Below are 19940 nucleotides of genomic sequence, written 5' to 3'. Positions count from 1 at the left end.
GCTGAAGGGTATTCTCTACTAAATTATATCAAATTATAGCAGCGTCCTTACTAGAAGCTCAGTCTTCCCCCTTCTTTCCCTTTTTATCATCTGCTTTATACTTAGTGTCTCCATGGAAAAAAACCCGTGATAACGCCCAGATGGCCTGCTATCTGTGCCTCTATAAAACAGAAATAAATGCACATTGACTAATAGGAAAGAAAACAACCCCGCACCATTTAGTGCACAGACCCTTCTTTCCCCATGGAATAGTTACTAGCATATTTGTAAAACATCACTGGATCATTTGTACCATGGAGGTGTGGTTTTATATCTAGACTCTCAATTCTATTGCATTGGTTTATGGGTCTCTTGGTATATCAGTACCAAGCTGTTTTGATTACTGTAGCTTTATAGTATGCTTTAAAATCAGGAATGTAAAATCAGTTCTCCTATTCTGCCCTTCTCTTTCAGCATTGTTTTAGCTATCCGGGGCCTCTCACCCTTCTACATAGAGTTATAGGTTATTTTTGTTGAGAAGGTTGCTGGAATTGGATTTGGATTGTGCTCAATCTCTAGATCGCTTTTGATAATACTGACATCTTAACAACAGTCTCTTAGAACATGGAACATGGAACTTTAATTTACTTAAGTCGTCTTTAATATCTTTCAGTAGTATTTTATAATTTTCATCGTATAAGTTCTGGTGATTTATTCCTAGGTATTTTATTCACGTAAACCCGACTGTAAATAGAACTGCCTTCCTCATTTCCCTTTAAGGCTTCTCATGCTCCTGGGTAGAAGTCCAGTTGATTTCTGATAGCTGGCCTTGCACCCTGAAACTTTACTGAATTTCTCCGTTAGCTCTACTTGTTTTATTGTTGACTAAAGCAACAGAGGAGGAGAGTAAGGACCCAGAAGAAGAGATGCAACTAAGTGTTTCCATGAACAGCAGTCTCTTCTACAACAAGACCAGAAGAATCAGTGGTATATAGCTGCCGTCATTGATGCTTTGATCCACGGAGGGTAAAACGCTCAACAAAATTAGAAATTCGTCAAGAATTTGACTGTCCAGAGGCTGTAAACCTAGATGTGCCCCCAAAACCATTGACTGGAGTAATTTTAAAGTTTTAAACAAACAAAGAAAAATATCATCTGAAGTTGTCTTTACACTAAACAATACCCACTGCTACCAAGTAGATCTCAACCCACAGTGACCCTGAACTGGGTTTCTGAAACTGTAAATCTTTATGGGCAGAGACTGCCCATTCATCTCCTGCTGAGCTGGTGGACTCACACCGCTGACCTTTCGGTTGGCAGCATTTCACATAACTCACTGCACCATGTTGATTAGTAAAGACAGTCTGTATAGAGAACTGCAATAGTTTATATTGCTGTGTGGGGTCAGGGAGTCAACTACGACTCACAGCGACCCTATGAACGACAGGTATGAACCTTACCCGATGCTTTGCTGTCTTCTTCGTCTCTGATAAGCTTGAGCCTTTGTTACAGTCCCTGTGTTGATCCATCTTGTTGAGGGATTACTCTCTTCCTCTGACCTTTCCCAGCAAGAATGCCCTTTCTCTAGGACTGGCTTCTCTTGACATGCCCAAAGTATGTGAGTCAGAGTTTTACCACTGTGGCATCTAAGGTGGGATCTTGTACTCCCTCCAAGTCAGATTTGCTTGTTCTTTTGGCCATCCATGGGATACTGAGTACTGTTCTCTAATACTGCAACTCACACACATCAACTCTTCTCTCACCCTTATGTCTGTCTCATTTTCAGATGCACAGAAAGAAACGGAAGATAGCCTGGCTCAGATTGAGTACACCTTAGTCTCTGAATTGACATCCTTGCTCTTAAACACTCTGGAGAGATCCTTGATAACAAATTTCCCCATGTCTTTTGGGTTCAAACTGACAATAACAACTCTAGGTTAGCTGGGAAGTCTGGTGAGTTTATTCGAATGGGACTGGGAACCACCTAGAAAAAGAAAGTGAACAATCATGCCACTTGAGCTGTGTGTGGAAATGGCTGTGCTACTGTTTTCCTGCTCATATTCCCAATGACAATTACGAACTGTGAGGTTGACAGTTTAAAGCCACCCAATAGCCCCCAGGAGAGAAGTCCTGGGAGTCCATTCCTGTAAAGACTGCAGCCAGGAAGCCTGTGGGGGCCACTCTGTTTTACCACACAGGGTCCCTGTGAGTCAGAACCAGCCCACGGACACACAGTGACAGCCACTGATTGACAGGAAGGCAGTCTCTCTCTGCACGGAGAGGCCTTGTGTGTGGTGTAGGCTGGTGAACCTGCGCCCCTCTACCTGGGCCTTGATGCTCCCTCGGTGCAGACCAGGTCTGCCTCCTGCCCCCTGCCCGCGCCCTCCAGAACGCCCTGTGTTCTAACTCCTGCTTTGGGGATAACATTTGCTTTGGAAATGGCGTGAACTGCAGGTTACTGCTCGGTGACACTGCCTCAGGGTCCCTGAGCTGCAGAGAGCACATCAAGGCCCTGGCCTAATTTATCTCTGTGCCCAGAACATTCCCTCTACACATCAGACCCAGCTGCTGAGGAAGCTGCCCCCTTGGGCCACACGGGGTGATGGGGGGCTGTTCCTCCTGGTGAGCTTCACCCCATAGTCATTAGTACAGTTTCCCTTTTAGTCTCAAAAACAGCTCAGTGTGGAAAACTGATTAAGTTACATTCCACCCAAGAGGGTCCTGGGGGTTTGCTAGGTACATGCTGGGCTGCTTGCTAATCCAGACACCAGCAACTGAATCCACCAGCTGCTGCATGAACGAAAGACATGGCAGCTTCCTCCTGGGAATTGTATTCTAGCCACAAGCAGAGAGACCCAGATGATGTAAAGATGATGACTGAGAGGCCAGAAGTTCAAGCCCACCCAGAGAAGCTGGTAAGAAAGGCTGGTGATCTATGAACATGTACAATGCAGGGGCGGCATTGATTAGACCTTTTTTTTTTAAAAAAAAATTATTTTATACTAGTTTACTTGTAAAATTAGAATATACTGTTTTTGAGAACAGATTCTTCTAATTTCCCTCACTCCCTCAGCCATCAAATTGTACAACCCCTTGATTAATACCCCCGCCCCTGCACATCCTCACCCCTCTGCTTCCACTCACCCCCATCCTCTTGGATCCTCATACTCATTCTACAATAATGGTTTTATACAATATTTGTCCTTGTGTGACTGAGTTGGTTCACTTAGCATAATGCTTTCTAGTCCCTCCCAAGTTAGGTAATAATTTACAAAATCATTGCTCCTGCGTGCTGCATAGTACTCCATTGTGTGAATGTACCATAATTTCTCAATCCATTTGCTTGTGGTTGGATGTCTGGGCTGTTTCCATGTTCTTGTGGTGGTGAATAATGCTGCCATGAACATTGTGTTTTTGCAGACTGCACACCCCTGCATGATAGCCTCCTGTGCACACTTTGCAGGCTACAGGAACAAGCATGCTGTCTGTGTGGGTGTGCTACATGCGGAAAGATGGCAGGGACCCCAGACAAGCCCCCTGGAACTCTCTGGAGCTCAGCTCTACTCTGTCACACTGGGGTCACCATAAAGCGGAAGGGCCTCCATGACAGATGATGATGACAACATAATCCGTAACTTATGCTGAGGAACAGGATATAGGGGCGAGAGAGGAGCCCTGGTGGCATAGTGCATAAAGTGTTCGACTGTTAACCAAAAGGCTGGTTGTTCAAATCCACTGCTGGAGAAAAATAGGCAGCCTCCTTCCTGGAAAGGCTGACAGCCCCAGAAACCCGACGGAATGTCACCATGAGTTCTAATTGACTCTGGTGGCAGTGGGTTTAGTTTTGAAGGAGACCCTGCAGCACAGGACATTCAACTCTGGGCTGCTAACCTTGACGTTAATAGCTCTAATTCACCAGGTGTTCCGCAGAAGAAAGACGGGCAGTCTCCTCCTGTGAGACTGACTCGGTGGCAGTGGGTTTTCCCCAAGACTCTTAATTCCTCCACCCTGACCGGTCTCGTCCATCCAGATGTCTGAGGGTCAGTGTTCTGAGAGTAGCAGTCACAGCACCCCATTCCCCCACCACGAGCTCAGTTCTGAGGACAGGCAAAACCACCACAGCGAGAGCCCCTCTTCAGAGGCTCCTTTGTCCGCATCTATTGTCCAGCCTCGAAAGCCCTACATCAGGCGGGGACAGTGAAAAGTGAGAAAGAAAGGCCCACCAGGGCCTCTCCATCTGTTTCCTGATGTGACAGAGGCAGAGCGGCTGGAAGGGGACCAGAAGCCAGGGGCTGAGTGTCTCCTGATGAGCAGTCACTGGACCATCAGTGAGGACTGCCAGCTGTGTGGTGTGTTAAAGGCTGCACAGCTACCTGGCAGGTGGTGGGTTCAAGTCCACCAGCCGCTCTCAGGAAAAGATGAGCTGTGCCCTCCCACAAAGATTTACAGCCTCAGAAACTGACAGAGGGTCACTGTGGGTCTGAATCAACTGGACAGCAGTGGGGATGGGTTTTGGGATTTTAAGGATAAAAAGAATACCTGGTGGTACAGTGGTTAAGCATTAGCCTGCTACCTGAAAGGTTAGTGGTTCAAACCCACCAGCCACTGACTGAACAGGAGAGACGAGGCTGTCTTCATAAAGATGACAGCCATGGGGACCCTATAGGGCTGTCTGCTCTGTCCTGCGGGGTGGCTGTAAATCCCAGCTGACTCGACAACACTGGGTTTTTAACACATTGCCGCCAATGATGGGAAATGTGTTTCTAAGCACGGTCGTCAATTTAAAAGTGTGAGGCAACGACGTGTTAAGGATAAAAATGACCAAAACAGCAGTTTTGATTTTCATTTCCAGAAATTTCCACCACTGACCCACCCCTGCAAAGAGAAGGCAGCTACAGATTGGTGTTAACGAGCACGTGTATGTGACTTGGCTCTGCAGAAAGTCCTTCACCAAGCGAAAAGCGGCACACAGGTGACCAACAACTGACCGCCCAGGGGACAGCAAGGACAGAAGTTTAGCGTGTCTCACCAGAGCATGGGGGCGAGAGGGGACTCTATGGCATTTGTCTTCCAGCTCTGTATCTGGTGGGTGGCAGCGGCTGACAAACCCCACTTCCTCCTGCCACCTGGCAGCGTGTCACACGGCTCCTGGCAGAGGGACGCTCATGTCCCCGTCCCAACACGTCCCCCAGTGCTTTGTGAATTTTTCTCAAGCTCAGTGTGAAGAGGGAAGAAGGGCGAGGAGGGAAGTGGAGTCGCTGGAGAAGGTAAGGTCCCTAGGGCCAGGGGTCTGTGGGCAAGAAGACGCTTTCTTCTGGTTCATGTTGACCAGGATGGTGACCAGGACTCACAAGACCCTGTGCTCTGTACCCCATGACTGGGACAGTGACCAGGGCTGAATTGACCCTGTGCTCTATACCCCATGACTGGGACAGTGATCAGGGCTGAGGTGACCTTGTTCTCTGTACCCCATGACCAGACAGTGACCAATGCTGAATTGACCCTGTGCTTTGTACCCCATGAGTGGGACAGTGACCTTGTTCTCTGTACCTCATGACCAGACAGTGATCAGGGCTGAGGTGACCATATGCTCTGTAAGCCATGACCAGGACCATAACTGGAGGTGTGGCATATGCTCTGACCACACAGGTCTGACAAAGAGACTTTGTGTACAGGATCCTCCTAGCATAGCAGCCCCCCACCCCATCTACTGGCCCAGTTGCTGCTCCCTATTTTGCAGTCTGGGCTGGGCAGGGCGGGCCACTCATTGTGGTAGTGGGTCAGCTCCCACTAAAAAGGATCATGCCTCCCAGGGTATGAAGTCAAGCAAGAGGAGAAGGCCTATCTCTCTTTCATGGAGTCATTGGTAAATTCAAGCTAACCACCAGGTTTAACAGTAAAGCACACTATACACCGGACGTAGGACCAATCCCACCATGACCTCCCAGGAGAGAGGACAAAGGCTCTGTGTCTCAATCCCACGGGATCCAGGGTCTGCTGACCCGCTCTGGTCTTGTGCAGGGACGGTGTCTCCACTCAACAGTGGGGTGACCAGAACAGGATACGGCCCTGATGTCAGAGAGCATCAGGGCTACTCAATAGTGGTCTTGTGGGGAAAGGGGGTTTCGGCGGAGTAGGGGGACAACCTGCCTTGATGGTGTCTTCATCTGAGGATCTGCACTGCACTGAGTCCAGCAGCTCCGTCACCTCGCCGTCCTCGTCCACGGCCACCACCCTCACCGGCACGGCCACCGTCTTCCCCGTGAGCACGGCCGTGTTCAGAATTTCTGCCTCCTGCAAGACCAAGGGCAGCTTCATCAGGGCTTCCTGCAGTGGTCACACAGACATACACACAGAGGAAGAGACACACAAACTCACAATGCATATACACACAGAGCTACGCTACACCACACACACACACACACACACACACACACACACACACACAAACACACGCAGTCCTGGACAGACTTACGACACAGACACACGGAGACAAGTACAGACACACACAGAGACCCATGAAGATGCACACTTACAAGGTGTGTATGCTCTCACACCCTGGTGACATAGACTTGGGTCTCATAAATGAGGGATATAGGCAAATGGGCCATAGAGCAGACCCTCCTCATCAAGCTCTGCCTTGGTGGGGTGTGTGGGGTGTGTGTCTCAGCTCTGCTGATCTCAGTCTGGAAATGGGTTGTGACCAGGCTGGAATGGGGTCTTCCTTTGAAGTCAGTGAAGCCATAGAGGAATGGGTTCCTGTTCCTAGTCCGTGAGCTGTGTCTTATAAAAAAGGCAGACAGACCCTGTGCGAAAAGGCACCTAAAAGCCACAGAGCCATCCATGGTGTTCAATATAAAGTCTTTAAGATCTAGGCCCGATCCTCCTGTCCATATCCACACTGTTGCATGCTCTGAAGCCTGTGTCAGTGAGCAATGTGCTCCATTCAGGGGCTGTGTTCAGGGCAATGCCAGGCCTTCCCACCAAGGTTCCTCTGGGCGGACTTGCATGTAAACTGCTTGCACCTCCTGGGCCCTGTGTGTCCCTGCAGGGCTTTCCCAGAATGCTGTGGTGAGTCTCCAGTGTATGTGCACTGACTCATCCCAGGAGCCCTGGTGGTGCAGTGTGTTTATGTGTTGCTCTGCTAAGCAAAAGGTCAGTGGCTGGAACCCACAGCAGCTCGTAGGGGGAAGGAAGGATGGGCAGTCTTCCCTCATCAGATGGAGGACCGCACTGAGCCGGAATGCACTTGGCGACAGTGAGTGTGGTTGGTCTGATCAGCCCATTCTTAGAAGTCCAGGTGGTGAAAGGGTAACACTAGGCTACTCTGGGTCAGAGGTTCGAATCCACTGGCCGCTCTGTGGGAGGGGATGAGGAATCTTCCTCCATAGGGGCTGGCAGCCTGGGACCCCCTACAGGACAGCTCTACTCTGCCCTATAGTTTGCTGTTGGACCACCACCAAACCCCAATGTGTGGAGGAGCTGCTGGGAAGTCGCCCTCACTTTCAGAGCTGGATTTGCACAGATCCCTGTTAATTACATTTTCATGCAAAATCCGCAGTGCCTGCTAGCAGCTGCCAGAAGGAACGCAGTTTATCACCCTAAACTTACGTAACCATTTCCTTATGGCAACTTTATGTGCTTCACGCAAGATCTCGTATTTTTCCTTTTCAGGATGAGGTTCATCTTAGAACTAGTACGTTTATTTAGCCTTTAGAGGTGAGGCACCCCCCTTCTTTCCTATTTTAACTCTAAAAGGCACATCTCCAGGATGGAAGGCTCCTGGATTTTATTGAGCATACCTCCACTGTCGGTGCACAGAGACCCCCAAACGCCCACTGCCCAGGCATCATGCACATTTTGCTCTTTTCATCTTCTATGTAACAAACCTACTGACTAGATTTTATTTGAGTAAAAACACAGAAGAATGAAGGAGCTGAGGCATCTGTTGGTATGATGGGAAGTGATGTGTCTCTCTGATCCTCCTGGGAAAGTTTAAAAAAAAAAAGGCCAAAAAGTCAAACCCATGACCCTACTCCTCCAAAGGGTTTGGATGAAAAGGAACTACAGGCAGACCTCACCCTGTTTTGATTCACAGATACTGTGCTGTTAAGTCTATAGCAACCTGGCGTGGAGCAAGCCCCTTGAAGCACTCTCCTACAGCAAGTCCTTACTTCCGGTCTGTGTCCTCACTTCCGGTCCATGTCCCATTTGGGTCCTTCATGAAAGATTCAAACTTTCCCATAATGCCACTGCTCTGTAACAGACTATCCAACTCTGGTGTTGGAACCAGCCCATAGCTCACCTTCCAGCGGGTTTTCAAAGGCTAAAAATCCCACAGGGGGAGACAGCCAGTCTTTCTCCTAAGTAGCAGCTGAACTCCAACCACCTGCCTTTGGGTTGGCAGCTCAACTCTTCACCCACCAGGCCACCAGAGCACTGCTAGACTCACTCATTCTAACTCACTGCTGGAGAGTGAGAGCTGATTAAAGCAGGCCCTCCACTGAGTTTCGGAGGCTGTAAATCACACAAGAGGAGACTGCCCGTCTTTCTCCCATGGAGCCACGGGTCGGACAGCTTTCACACTGGCATTGCAACTCTCTGCAGACTAAGCCACCTGAACTCCCTCAATGGGCTTCAATGAACTGTAAACACAACCTGCACTGGGAAACTGAAATATTGTTGCCACTTGCTCAAATGCTTTATCTGCTCTTTGGGAGTGTGCTGGGACCTAACCTGAGGCCTCTCTGAGGTATGTCAGGAGTCACACTTTGTAGTGGGCCGTGCTGGGTCTGTGGTAAAACTCTTGCCTTCCAAGCAGGCAACCTAGGTTTGATTCCAGCGGATGTCTGTCATGTGCAGCTACCACCCATCTGTCAGTGGAGGCTTGTGTGTTACTTCAAACAGCAGGACACTGCATGAGCTTCAAAGGAGCTTTTAGGTGAAGAGAGATTGAGAAAAAAGGCCTGGCAATCTACTTCTGAAAGGAGCCACTGACAATCCTGTTGATCGTAGCAGTCTGATCCTCAACTGCTTGTGGCGCTGGAGCAATGGTGGCCAATAACACGTCGTGTAAGGGTGGGGAGATACTCTTTACCTTAGGAAGACATGGGACTATGAGGTCCCATAGCACAGAAGTGGCCAAAAACAAATTATGTAAAGGTAGGGAGAAGGTATTTACACCTCGTAAAAAGAAGGAATCGTGAAGCACTTGGCTCAAGAAGCAACCCCTAAAGGTTCTGAGGTCCTGGGGCGTTCGGTTAAGGTGGTGAGAACGGTAAAGCAGCTGGAAGCAGCTGCACGCCCACAGGTCTACAAAGCACTCTCCCCGGAATTGCACGAGTCCTCCCGCCCAGTAGGATCTGGCTGGGCACCAGCAGCTGAGGTGTCGTCTGGGTAACTCCCCACCCCACCTTGGTATGTCCCCCGGTTCTTGACGTCAGCCACCTTCTCCTGTATACTTTTGCATTTACAGGAGGTGGGTGGATGCAGACGGAGATTGTCCTTGTTCCAAGTGTGCCTTAGGCTGGGTTCTCCAGAGAAACAAAATTAGTGGGGCTTACATATCAATGCACATCGTGCTGTGTCACTGGGGGTCTATGCATTGACTCTGGTCCTTAGCAATCCCTTTGTCTAACAGTTTAACCCACTCCCCATCTTCCTCCATTCTCACAATCTCCAATTGTGTCAGTCAGAGGCACTGAGTTAATGCATTTCCTTGAGGGTCTTCCTCTCCTTTATGTCATCGTATCAGATCTCATTCTGGAGTGAGGGCAGCAAAGGGCAATCCCAGGAGGCTGAGATGGTGAGATAGAATCTCACATACTTTTGTTTATGTTACTAAGAGTCCTCAGGACATCGTGCTTGGAAAAGAAGAATCAGCAGAAGAGAGGCGAGGAAGAAGTATGTAAATAAGAGACTGATCTCAAGGAAATGACTCAGGATGTTGTAAGGGGGGCAAGTCCCAAGTTCAAGGGCCTGATGACAAGCTGGAGGAACGTCTTCGTTTTCATCATGGGGATAATTACTGTACACCAATGGGTACATATGTAGCTGACCCTCCAGTGGGTTTCTGGGAGGTTGGAAATCACATTTGAGATGGTTCATCTTTGTCCCATGGAGCGCTGGTTACTTAGAACTGTCAGAGAGGCGCTGCCTTCGGGTTCACAGTGCACCTCCCTGCGCACTGCTCCACAAGAGCGCCTCCTTGAGCGTCAGAGCCCTAAGGGGCAGTTCCGCTCTGTTCACCAGGGTCCCCATGAGTTGGAATGAACCTGATGGCAGGGACTGGGCTTGTGTTTGGAAACTGTTAGCAGCAATTCTGTGGGGAGAGATGAGGCAGCTGCTCTGTAAGGGTCACGGCCCTGGAAACCCTGCGGGTCAGTTCTCCTCTGTCCTGCCGGGTCCCTGGGAGCTGAATCAGTTTGATGGCAGTGGGTTTGGCTTTGGTTTTATTTCTCATTAAAAAAAACCCTAAACAACAAAACACCCAACAGGTTGGTTCCCACTCTCCTCTCCTTACACAGATAACAATGTATCTGGAGATCGTGTGCTTTTTTTTTTGACACTGGTTCTGAAGGAATTAGTAGCAATTAAAATCATTGAGGAAAATTGGAAGAAATAAAAATGAATGTAGTTGAGATGCATCAGTCATTTTCTTGCAAAAATTAACACAGCATCAAGGCAACCCTGGAGCCCTAAGTGTTGCTGCTGTTGTTGTCAGGTACACTGTGTTGTTACTGCTGTTGTTAGATGCTGTCATGTCCACATGCTCACAGCAACCCTGTGGCCTACACACGAAACCTGCCCCACCTCCATCTCTGCTGGGCTTATTCCCTCCGCCAGTGTGCCAGGCCATCTCACTGAGGGTCCCCCCCTTGTTAGCTGGCCCTCTACTTTAGCAAGTATAATGTCCTTCTCCAGCGGCTGGTCCCTCCTGATCACATGTCCAAAGTAGGTCACAGACTGCTGGAAGAGTTAGTTTATATTCTTCCAATAAATCCCTATTTTAGCAGCTCAAGCTAACAAGCAGGGGTCCCTTTTCTTGACAATGATTCCTAATCCATACAAAGCTGTCCAGGCAGGGGGCTGGTTGTAAGGTTTCATTTGCAAGTCCATGGCTGAGGTGCAGATGTTGTATCTTTCCTAATTACCTATCTCAGTTTTCACAACTGCAAATGAGATGCGGCCTGAGTTTGAGGTGTCTCTGAGGCAGAGGCTGAGGGGAAAGAAGAAGAGGAGGCACAAGAGAGTGGAAGAGAAAGACCACCGAGTGGGTGTTGTGGAGGCTGCAGCCATGGGCCAAGAGGCAGTGTCCGATGTCCAGTCAGCAAGGTGGGCACGGCCTACTTGTGCTTCCTCATGAACCTGCAGCGGGCAGGGTCACACCTTCCACCACTCCAAAGGTTCTCCTTCCAGGTTTGGCTGCATCTGTCTTCCTTCCAAACCACAGCCTCTTCCAACGGCATCAAAGCCTCTTTTCAAATGTACAGTCCCGGGCAAAGGCCAGACCAATACACACTGCTGTCAACTTGATGCTGACTCCCGGCGATTCTCCCCCAGGCTTCAGAGGCTGTGAGTCTTTATGGGAGGTCACGACCCCATTCTCTCCCCATAGAGCAACTGGTAGATTCGAAGCATTGATCTTCTGGTTAGGGCTCCTTTGGCCAAGGACGAAGCTGCTTACTGAGTAATCTGCCCAGCTGCCAGGCATCACTCGTAGGATTAGCTGATGTCGTTGGGTCAGTTTAGGGCTCCCATTTCCACTGCTGGCACACACTCCCCAGGTGTAAATGCCACACTGAGACACTCTGGGTCCCCACAACAAGCAAAGGGCAAGCCCCTGAAGTAGAGGGCCAGGGAACGTGTCTGTGCCCTAGAAACCAGACCCAGCCAGAGGAGGAATGGGGGGCCAGAGCCTGCAGGGAGGGTGACTCAGGCCTGGAAATAGCATAAGGAAAAGCCATCAAATGCCCAGGCCCAGCCCCAGAGACAACAAAGCCAGGCCAACAGGCTTGACACCAAAGGGCCACCTGCAGCATGAGCAGGGAGGGGACAATGTGATAGTGAGTGCCAGCGTGGCCCTGATCAGTAGTGCCCAGTCAGTAAGGTGAGTAAAGGCTCACCTCTCTGGTAGCTGTGAAGCAGGAGTCGGGCGATCTGTGAAGATACGATCTGCCTGATCTAATGAGGGACGTGTCCTCAGGCCTGTGGCCCGCACGGACTTACCCACAAACTCCAATATAAAGATGGTTTTTGGCTTTCCTTGCATCTGTGTCATGACCCCTAGATTTGACCTTGCAATGTTCACTCCTAAGAACCTGACCTTGGATCCATCAACCTTTGAAGCATTCAGTCTCCAAAGCCAGTGGTCGCTGTCTCCCCTGTTCACTATCCACTACAAACTACGTGAACCCCTGATCCTTTCCAGACACCCTGTCCTCAGATCTGACGCACAGACTCAGGGCTGTGAGCCTCTACTCAGCAGGTGACCCATTTCCCTGGACTATTTCTCTCTGCCTCCTCTTCCTCTATGAGATTATTGGTTTTACTTCTGCAGAGAGACAGACACACTAGGTGAGATGGATGAACACAATGGCTGCAGGGTTGGCTCAGCAAGTGTGAAGCCTGGGCAAAATGTCCTTCCACTGGATAAAAAGTCTCTGAGCTGTGGGCAGCACAACAGCCACTAGCAAAAGGACATCCTGATTAATACACAGCAGTGCCTTCCATCTACAAGAACAACAGCAAAAGCTGTTTGGTGAATTCTAAGCTGCTCCCTCAAGCCAAGCCTCATTGGTCAAGGATGACCATCCACGTTGGCTCGTGGCTGGGGGCCTGGCTCCCCTCTGCTGACAGCAGCCCTGACTGTTGTCTTAGTGAGCATGACACAGTCAGCCAAGCCTGCAGGAGACCTGGCTTCCCTCGGCAGCCAAGTGCTTCCTGAGTGCTTTTCTTAGCTGGGGGCCGATCCCTTAAATCTTTTCCAATTCATTTCCCAACAAAGATCAATAACCTAACAAATAGAATAATGATGCATTGCCCCGTCCTTGTCCTTTCCTTATGTGGTGGAGTCTTTCATCCCAGGCCTTCGCTCCGTAATGAATAGCGAGAGCCGCAGTGATGATGGGCTATGAGCGTCTCATGTGCACACATTAAATGGAAGAGCTATCAGATGACCAGAGAAATACTGGATCTCATTAGCAATAATGCAGCATCGCTATAAATAACCTGTCTGCTCCTTTTAACGAGTGGGGAAGCATCAGTCTCTTTGGCACCTGCGTGGCAACACATTTATAAACCATGCTGCTTTTAAAAGTACAGGCTGTCCCCGAGTTATGAATGAGATGTGTTCCCGAGTGTGGCTTCAAGTTGAATTTGTAGGTCAGTGGGAGCAGACTCTTGCAGTTCTGATTCAGCCTTACTTTAGTGCAAGAGAAGGTTCAAAGGCATTTCAGTGATTTCAGAGCTGCACGTGCAGAAAGTGGAGGTGACTGTGACGAGGAAGTTGTTGTGAGCAGGGTTCCATTCAATCCAGTGCTTTGAACTAGTTCTGGAGTCAAGTACGGCCAATGAAGAGAAACTGGAATGGACTGAAATTTTTAAGATGTGGACGAGCTGGAAAGGACAGCTTGAATGGGAAAAATTATAGTCAATGCCCTGCTGGAAATGGGATCTCCCTCTTAGCAGAAACACGGACAGTGTGCCTAATATGTAGCAACCAATCTCTTGACAGGCAGAGTTGGAAACAGTGGTGCTCGGCTCAAAGATGGAGGCTCACCATGGTGCTCTGAATGCGTGTCACCCTTCACAGGCCTTCCAACATTCCAGTTTCCCCACCTCAGGGCCCAGAAAGCTGAGCCGTCTCCAGTCTCCCTTTGGACTGCCATTTTTTTTTTTCCTGTTCTGGTTATCATCCTGCTTCAGCTCACACTAAAAATCTGAAGTCTGTTCTGATTTTTGCTTCATTGATCCTGAATTAACTGGTTAGAACTGGTTCAAAGCCTTATGTAATCACTTTAGAAGGTGAGAGCTATGGCCTAGTGGCAAGAAGCTGCATTGCAATCCCAGAGAAGCAGGGTTCAAATCCACCAGATGCTCTGCCGGGGAAGGTGAGACAATCTCCTCCTGTACCAGTCAGATCTGATTTGACGGTACACACACACAAAATAATAAAATAAAAATAAAATTAAAAAAAAAGAAGGTGAGAGCCAACGTAGGTAATATGAAAGGTAAGTGGCAGGGAGCTCTAGGAGCCTAGTAGTAAAAAGTTACACGGCCAGCCCCAAGGCACAAGGTTTGAATCTACCACCTGCTCCTTGGAAGAAAGATCGACAATCTCTCCTTGTGTGATTTAAAGCCTCTGCAAACCCACTAGAAGGTTAGCTGTGGGTCGGTTCCAACTTGACGGCACACAATAACAACAAAGGTTAAGTACCAGCTGGCTTGAACTTGTCATGATATGTCCAGTTGCTTCCTCTGCATCTGAAAGTTGTACAATAAAGGATGATAAAAGAATTGATGCCTTTGAATTGCTGTAGTGTCGGTGAAGAGTGCTGAACATCCCGTGGACTGCACCAAAAGAACAAACCAATCTGTCCTGAAGGAAGTTCAGACAGAGTACTTCTTAAAAGATGTAAAACTTTGCCTCTCGTACTTTGGGTATAGTTTCAGGAGGAACTGGTGTTGTGGTTATGTGTCATTGAGTTACTTGTGACTCATAGTGACCCTATGTCCAATAGCTCTGAACCCTGCTCTATCCTGAGCCAACCTTATCATCTCTGATACACTTAGACACTGAGTCAATCCATCTCATCGAGGGTCTTCCTCTCCTGTGCTGTCCCTCCACCCTCCCAAGCATGACATCCCTCTCCAAGGACTGGCCCCTCCTTGCAACACGCCCAAAGTATGTCAGACGAAGCTTCAGAATCCTTGACTCCAAGGAGCAGCCTAAATTCATCCTCTCTCAGGTGAACCTGTTTGTTCTTCTAGCAATCTATACTCTTCTCCAGCTCCACAGCTCAAAAGCCTCAATTTTCCTTCTACCATGCCTAGTCATTGTCCAGCTTTCTGATGCATAGCAAGGAATTGTGAAGACCGTGGCTTGGATTCAGGCACACCTTAGTCTCCAGAGTGACAACTAGTCTTTGGAAAAAGAGTATCATGTTGGGAAAAGAAGAAGGTCAGAGAAAGAGAGGAAACACACTGATGAGATGAGAAATTGACACGGCGACTGCTACATGGGTTTGAGTGTATCAAATATGGCAAGGACGGTGCAGAAGAGGGCAAGGTGCAGGTCTGTTATTCCTCTGGTCATTTTCCATTGTGGTTGCCGACACCTAACAACAACATGCTGTGAGTTAGACCTTTCTAACATGGGGCCTGCCTGCACTTCGGCCCCTGGGTTTAATGGCTCAGACATGGGATGAGAAGGATTTTCTTTCATTCATTCATTCATTCATTCATTTTTTTTTAGCAGCCTCTCCAGGAAAAATACAATTATTCTTCCACCCACGGGGGAACAGACAGATGTTAGATTGCAGTGCCTACAGCAGGCAGGTCCACAGAAGCAGCAGTCAAGAAATCAAACAGCAGATTGCATTGAGCAAATACATTACAAAAGAGGCCTTTTAAGTGTTACAAAGCAGTCACTTTGAGGGCCATGGTATACCTGACTCAAGCCAGGGTCTTGTCAATTGCCTCTGGGCATGTGGACAAAGGAGGAAAGAAAGAAAAAGACAGAAGAGCTGATGCATTCTAAAAACACCAAACAACAATAACAAAGGAGTGCTGGCCTAGAAGATTGACTATCCTGCAGACAGCATAGACTACTGAACAAACCACGGCCAAGTCAGTCTGCGGGGGGAACTACTACAAGAACATCCCTTAGCAGTGAGAATGGTGAGGCTTCCGTGGCTAGAGAAGGACGTCATGTTTGGTGGAGGGTCAGGGGCAACGATGGACACCTTCTGGTGTGGGTGGGGACACAATTGCTAAACACCAATGATCGTGGAGACAGTGTGGAGCAGACAGCTTCACCACGGTGGACGCACGCCAGACCTCCCTCAGTAATAACAAGCAGAAGACATACCTGCCTTCACCAGCCAGGCCGGCTTCTCAAAGCCACTGAAACACAAGCCAAATGCAAGATACCTTTCATTTTTGTAAATTTTAAAATCCAATCAAGGTAACAGGGAGCCCTAGACACCTCCTGGCAAGGAGTTGTGCTGCCAACCCAAAGGTGGGTAGTTCAAATCCATCAGCTGGTCCTTGGGAGAAAGATGGGCAACTTCTTCCATGGGATTTATAGTCTCTGAAAACCCATTGGCAGGTCAGTTATGATTTGATGATAATGAGGGTCTTTTTAATTTATTTTCAGGCTTTCCCCCTTTTTTTAGTAATCAACAGTTTATTATAACATATTACAATTATAAAAGGCTTTGTGATAAAATGCCAAAGTCAGTCATCCCTTCACCATTCTCACTCTGTCATTTTTGTTCCCCACAAGCCATAATTTTCAGCTCTTCTACATCTTTTGGGGGAAGTTTTCCCATGTATCTACAGCGTATGATATCTGTCTATGACCATACTTCTGAAATTCTCTCTGTGGCACAGTCTAGAAAGTTCCAATGATAACCCACCCTGTGCTCTTGGAACAGATGCCAGGTTGAGAGGAAGCCCAGGCCAGGTGGGGAGGCCACACATCTATGAAGTGGTAACCAGTTCCAGCTGAAAACTAGCCTTGCCCTCCATGGTGTGAACGGGAGGAGACCTCCTTCAAAGGACTCTCCAGCTGCTATCTTGCTTGAAGGGCCCAGAGGACCCTGACCAAATAAATACCCTCCTACCTGAGCTCTGTCAAGCCTTATGACCATGATGAAAAAGCACAAGATGTGACTGTCGCTGCATTATGCTGCTGCATTTTGGTCGATTTCTTATGTGGTAGTGTTGTTACGTGTCGTTGAGTCACCTGCAACTCACAGCAACCCTACGTAAAACAGCTCTTCACCCTGCCCTATCTTGAGCCAACGTCATTGTCTCTAATACACCTACCCCCATTACCCTAGTTACTGAGTCAATTAATCTTACCAAGGGTCTTCCTCTTCTGTGCTGTCCCTCCACTTTCCCAAGCATGATGTCCCTCTCCAATGACTGGTCCCTCCTTGCAACATGTCCAAAGTATGTCAGATGGAGCTTCAAAATCCTTTCCTCCAAGGAGCAGCCTGGTTTCACCCTCTTCAGGACAGATATGTTTGTTCTTTTAGCAGTCCATGGCATGTTCAATACTCTTCTCCAGCACCAAGCTCAAAGGCATCGATTCTTCTTCTATCATCCTTAGTCATTGTCCAGCTTTCTGACGCATAGCAAGTAATTACAAAGACCATGGTGTGGGTCAGGTGCAGTAGGTAATTGGTAAACCCTCCATTTCTAAGATAAGAACAGTATTGCTGCCAATTGCACAATGAAACAATGCAGCCTGGTCCTGTGCCTTCTGCGTGACTGCTCACTGACTACACAAGGTTTTCAATGGTTGGCTTTGGAGGCCTTTCCCCCAGTCTGTCTTGGTCCAGACTTTCATGGAAACCTTCCCAGCACCTCACAAGCCTCCACAGACAGCTGCGAGCCACACGCAACGTGCGCTGACTAGGCTTCAATGGCTTTGCTGTATCACATCAATTCATTTTGGCATTTTCTTATTCAGAAGAAGACAACTGATAGAACCTCATTTGTAAGATGAGAATATTAGTGCTGCTATCATTCCTTTCAGCTCTCATCTCCCGTGTTAACCCCTGACTTTTCTCATCTCCAATGTTCATTTTTATCCTCTCAAAGTTGATAACATCTATAATGTGCCTGAGACAGAATTAAATCTCCATGCTTTGTGCAAAGCTTGAATCTGTAAGCCAGAAGCCAGTAATATGTCTATTAACCTCATACAAATGTCCCTGCTAGAGCAGGCTTGCTCAGCCTAGACACAACTGGCATTCAGGGCTGGGTAATTCTCTACTACCCAGTGACTGTGGTTCTGGCTGCAGACTTCTGGCTGTTCTGGGAATTGTGCGATGTCCAGCGGCATCCCTGGACTTCCTCCACGAGGGCCCAGTGGAGCTCTCCCAGGTGTGACAACCCAAACTGTCACTGACATTGCCTAGGTGTCCTCTGGAGACCAAGCACCCTCACGTGGGAATCACGGCTGTGGCGCTGAGTGATGGTACAGATTTTTTTCTTTGTATCATTATCATTTGTGTACCCTGCCATTACTAATTACCTTTGTTTTTTCTTCCTTCCAAAATACCCCTTCATCACAATCTTAAATTCTGTCCATCTTCTCTGGGCTCTCAAGATTCCCTGTGGTTCTCCTCACTGGGGTTCCTCTTCTCTAGTCTCTCTAAACTTAGGGACTGGATAGAATTTGGATGCTTCCCTATAGTAGACACAGGCTTTGCTTTAATAAACACCTCCCCCCACCACCAAAAAAAAGCAAGAACCTGGGGGAAATAAAAGCAAGAACAAAGGAGAGGAAATGCCTGCTCTTCCTCACTCTGGTAGTGATTAGGGTTTCTCCAGTGCATCTTTTCCTTAAAATGTCACTTCAATGACTAAAGGTGAACCTGACCCAAGTCAAGGCCTTATCAATCTTCTCAGATGCATGAGGACAAGAAAAAGGAAGAGCGAAATGAACCAATGCTTTTCAACTGTGGTACTCAATACTTGAATATTCTGTGGTCTGCCAAAGAAGGAACTTCTAAGTCTTCAAGAACCACAACCAGAATGCTCCTGAGAAGAAAGGGTGGCAAATGTCAGCTTATGTCACCAAGAAAGGCCAAGGGCTCAAGAAAGCAATCATGACTGGGACAGTAGAGGATCAGAGGACACGAGATACACCCTCCAGGTGAGGGATGGATACAGTGGCCACATGTACAAGGCTGACTGTTTTCATTCTTTGTAACAGAGAGACCTGGTGGATAGTGAGGGATCAGACAACTGTGATAAAGTGAGTACTGAAGTAAAGTGAGTCCTCTTTTGTTTCCCCAGAGCAGTTAAAAGAGATGCTTCCACTACAGTGCAGTCTATTAACTCTGCAACAGCATGATGAAAAGTTTATTTCAATATAATAAAAAATGTAATTTAAATTTATTGAAATATAAATAAAAGTTATATTTAAACATAGAATAACAAAAATGGGTCCCAGAGACATGAAGTGATTATATTCTGTTGGGGAAATGGCACCGAATGACTTGCCTGGTACACAGTGGCCCGAAGACTATTTGTGAAAAGCTGACATCTCTGAGAAGCACAAGAAAAGGAGCCGTGTCCATACTCAAAATCACTAGAGTTGGGAGCACATTTCACAGCAACTAACAATGACAACTGTGGACAGGAACTGACGCAGTAGAAACCCCTTGAAAACGGAAGACTAATCAAACATTGTCCAAACCTCCATGGAAACAGCGCACCAAGATCTAAGTCTTGATGGGAGGACTCTGCCCACCTTCCTCTGCCGGCTGGGTGGTGGACACACGTCACCCGAGGTCACGTCTGTCCCTTCAAGCTCTCCATGCTTCAGACAAAAAGCTATTATCAGTTTAAGTCACAGAGAGTGCTCTTTGATGGAGTTTGATGTTCCTGGTCAGCATTCTTTATCAGTCCAGCTGCACTGCTGTTCAGTATAAGGACAGCTCCATGCAAGGAGCTTCTGTTCAAGGTTCTTGTGTATTTTTATATGAAGCCTCTGGAGTGTGTGCCTGGGACACATTTTGCTATGACCCTAATCACGGGCTCTGCCTATGAGTACAATAGCAATGGACAGTAATGCCCTCAGATCCCTTCCAGCATGATGAGGAGGAGGCTGTGAAAACTTGCTTGCGGCCTGTGCCCTCCCCAGAGGTATTTCCCCAGGTTCCCTACTCCTGCCTGTGGTTTGGCCTCGGCTGTCTGGCAAGGAGGGCCGTTCCGTTATC

At 48.1% G+C, this 19940-nt stretch overlaps 1 protein-coding gene across 1 annotated transcript in view; it reads right to left on the bottom strand.

Annotated features, from left to right (window-relative positions):
• TMEM132D (transmembrane protein 132D) overlaps window positions 1-19940 on the bottom strand; it is a 564576-nt gene that overhangs the window by 48866 nt on the left and 495770 nt on the right. Inside the window, exon 5 of the mRNA XM_006894681.1 lies at window positions 6130-6273. Coding sequence (XP_006894743.1) covers window positions 6130-6273 — 144 coding nt within the window. The remainder of the gene's footprint in view (window positions 1-6129; window positions 6274-19940) is intronic.

This window comes from Elephantulus edwardii, unplaced genomic scaffold, assembly GCF_000299155.1.
Source record: "Elephantulus edwardii isolate Elephantulus edwardi_28Jun2011 unplaced genomic scaffold, EleEdw1.0 scaffold00148, whole genome shotgun sequence".
Lineage (NCBI taxonomy): Eukaryota > Metazoa > Chordata > Mammalia > Macroscelidea > Macroscelididae > Elephantulus > Elephantulus edwardii.
The sequence above is the reverse complement of the archived record's forward strand: the minus strand, read 5'-3'. Positions and strand labels throughout refer to the sequence as shown.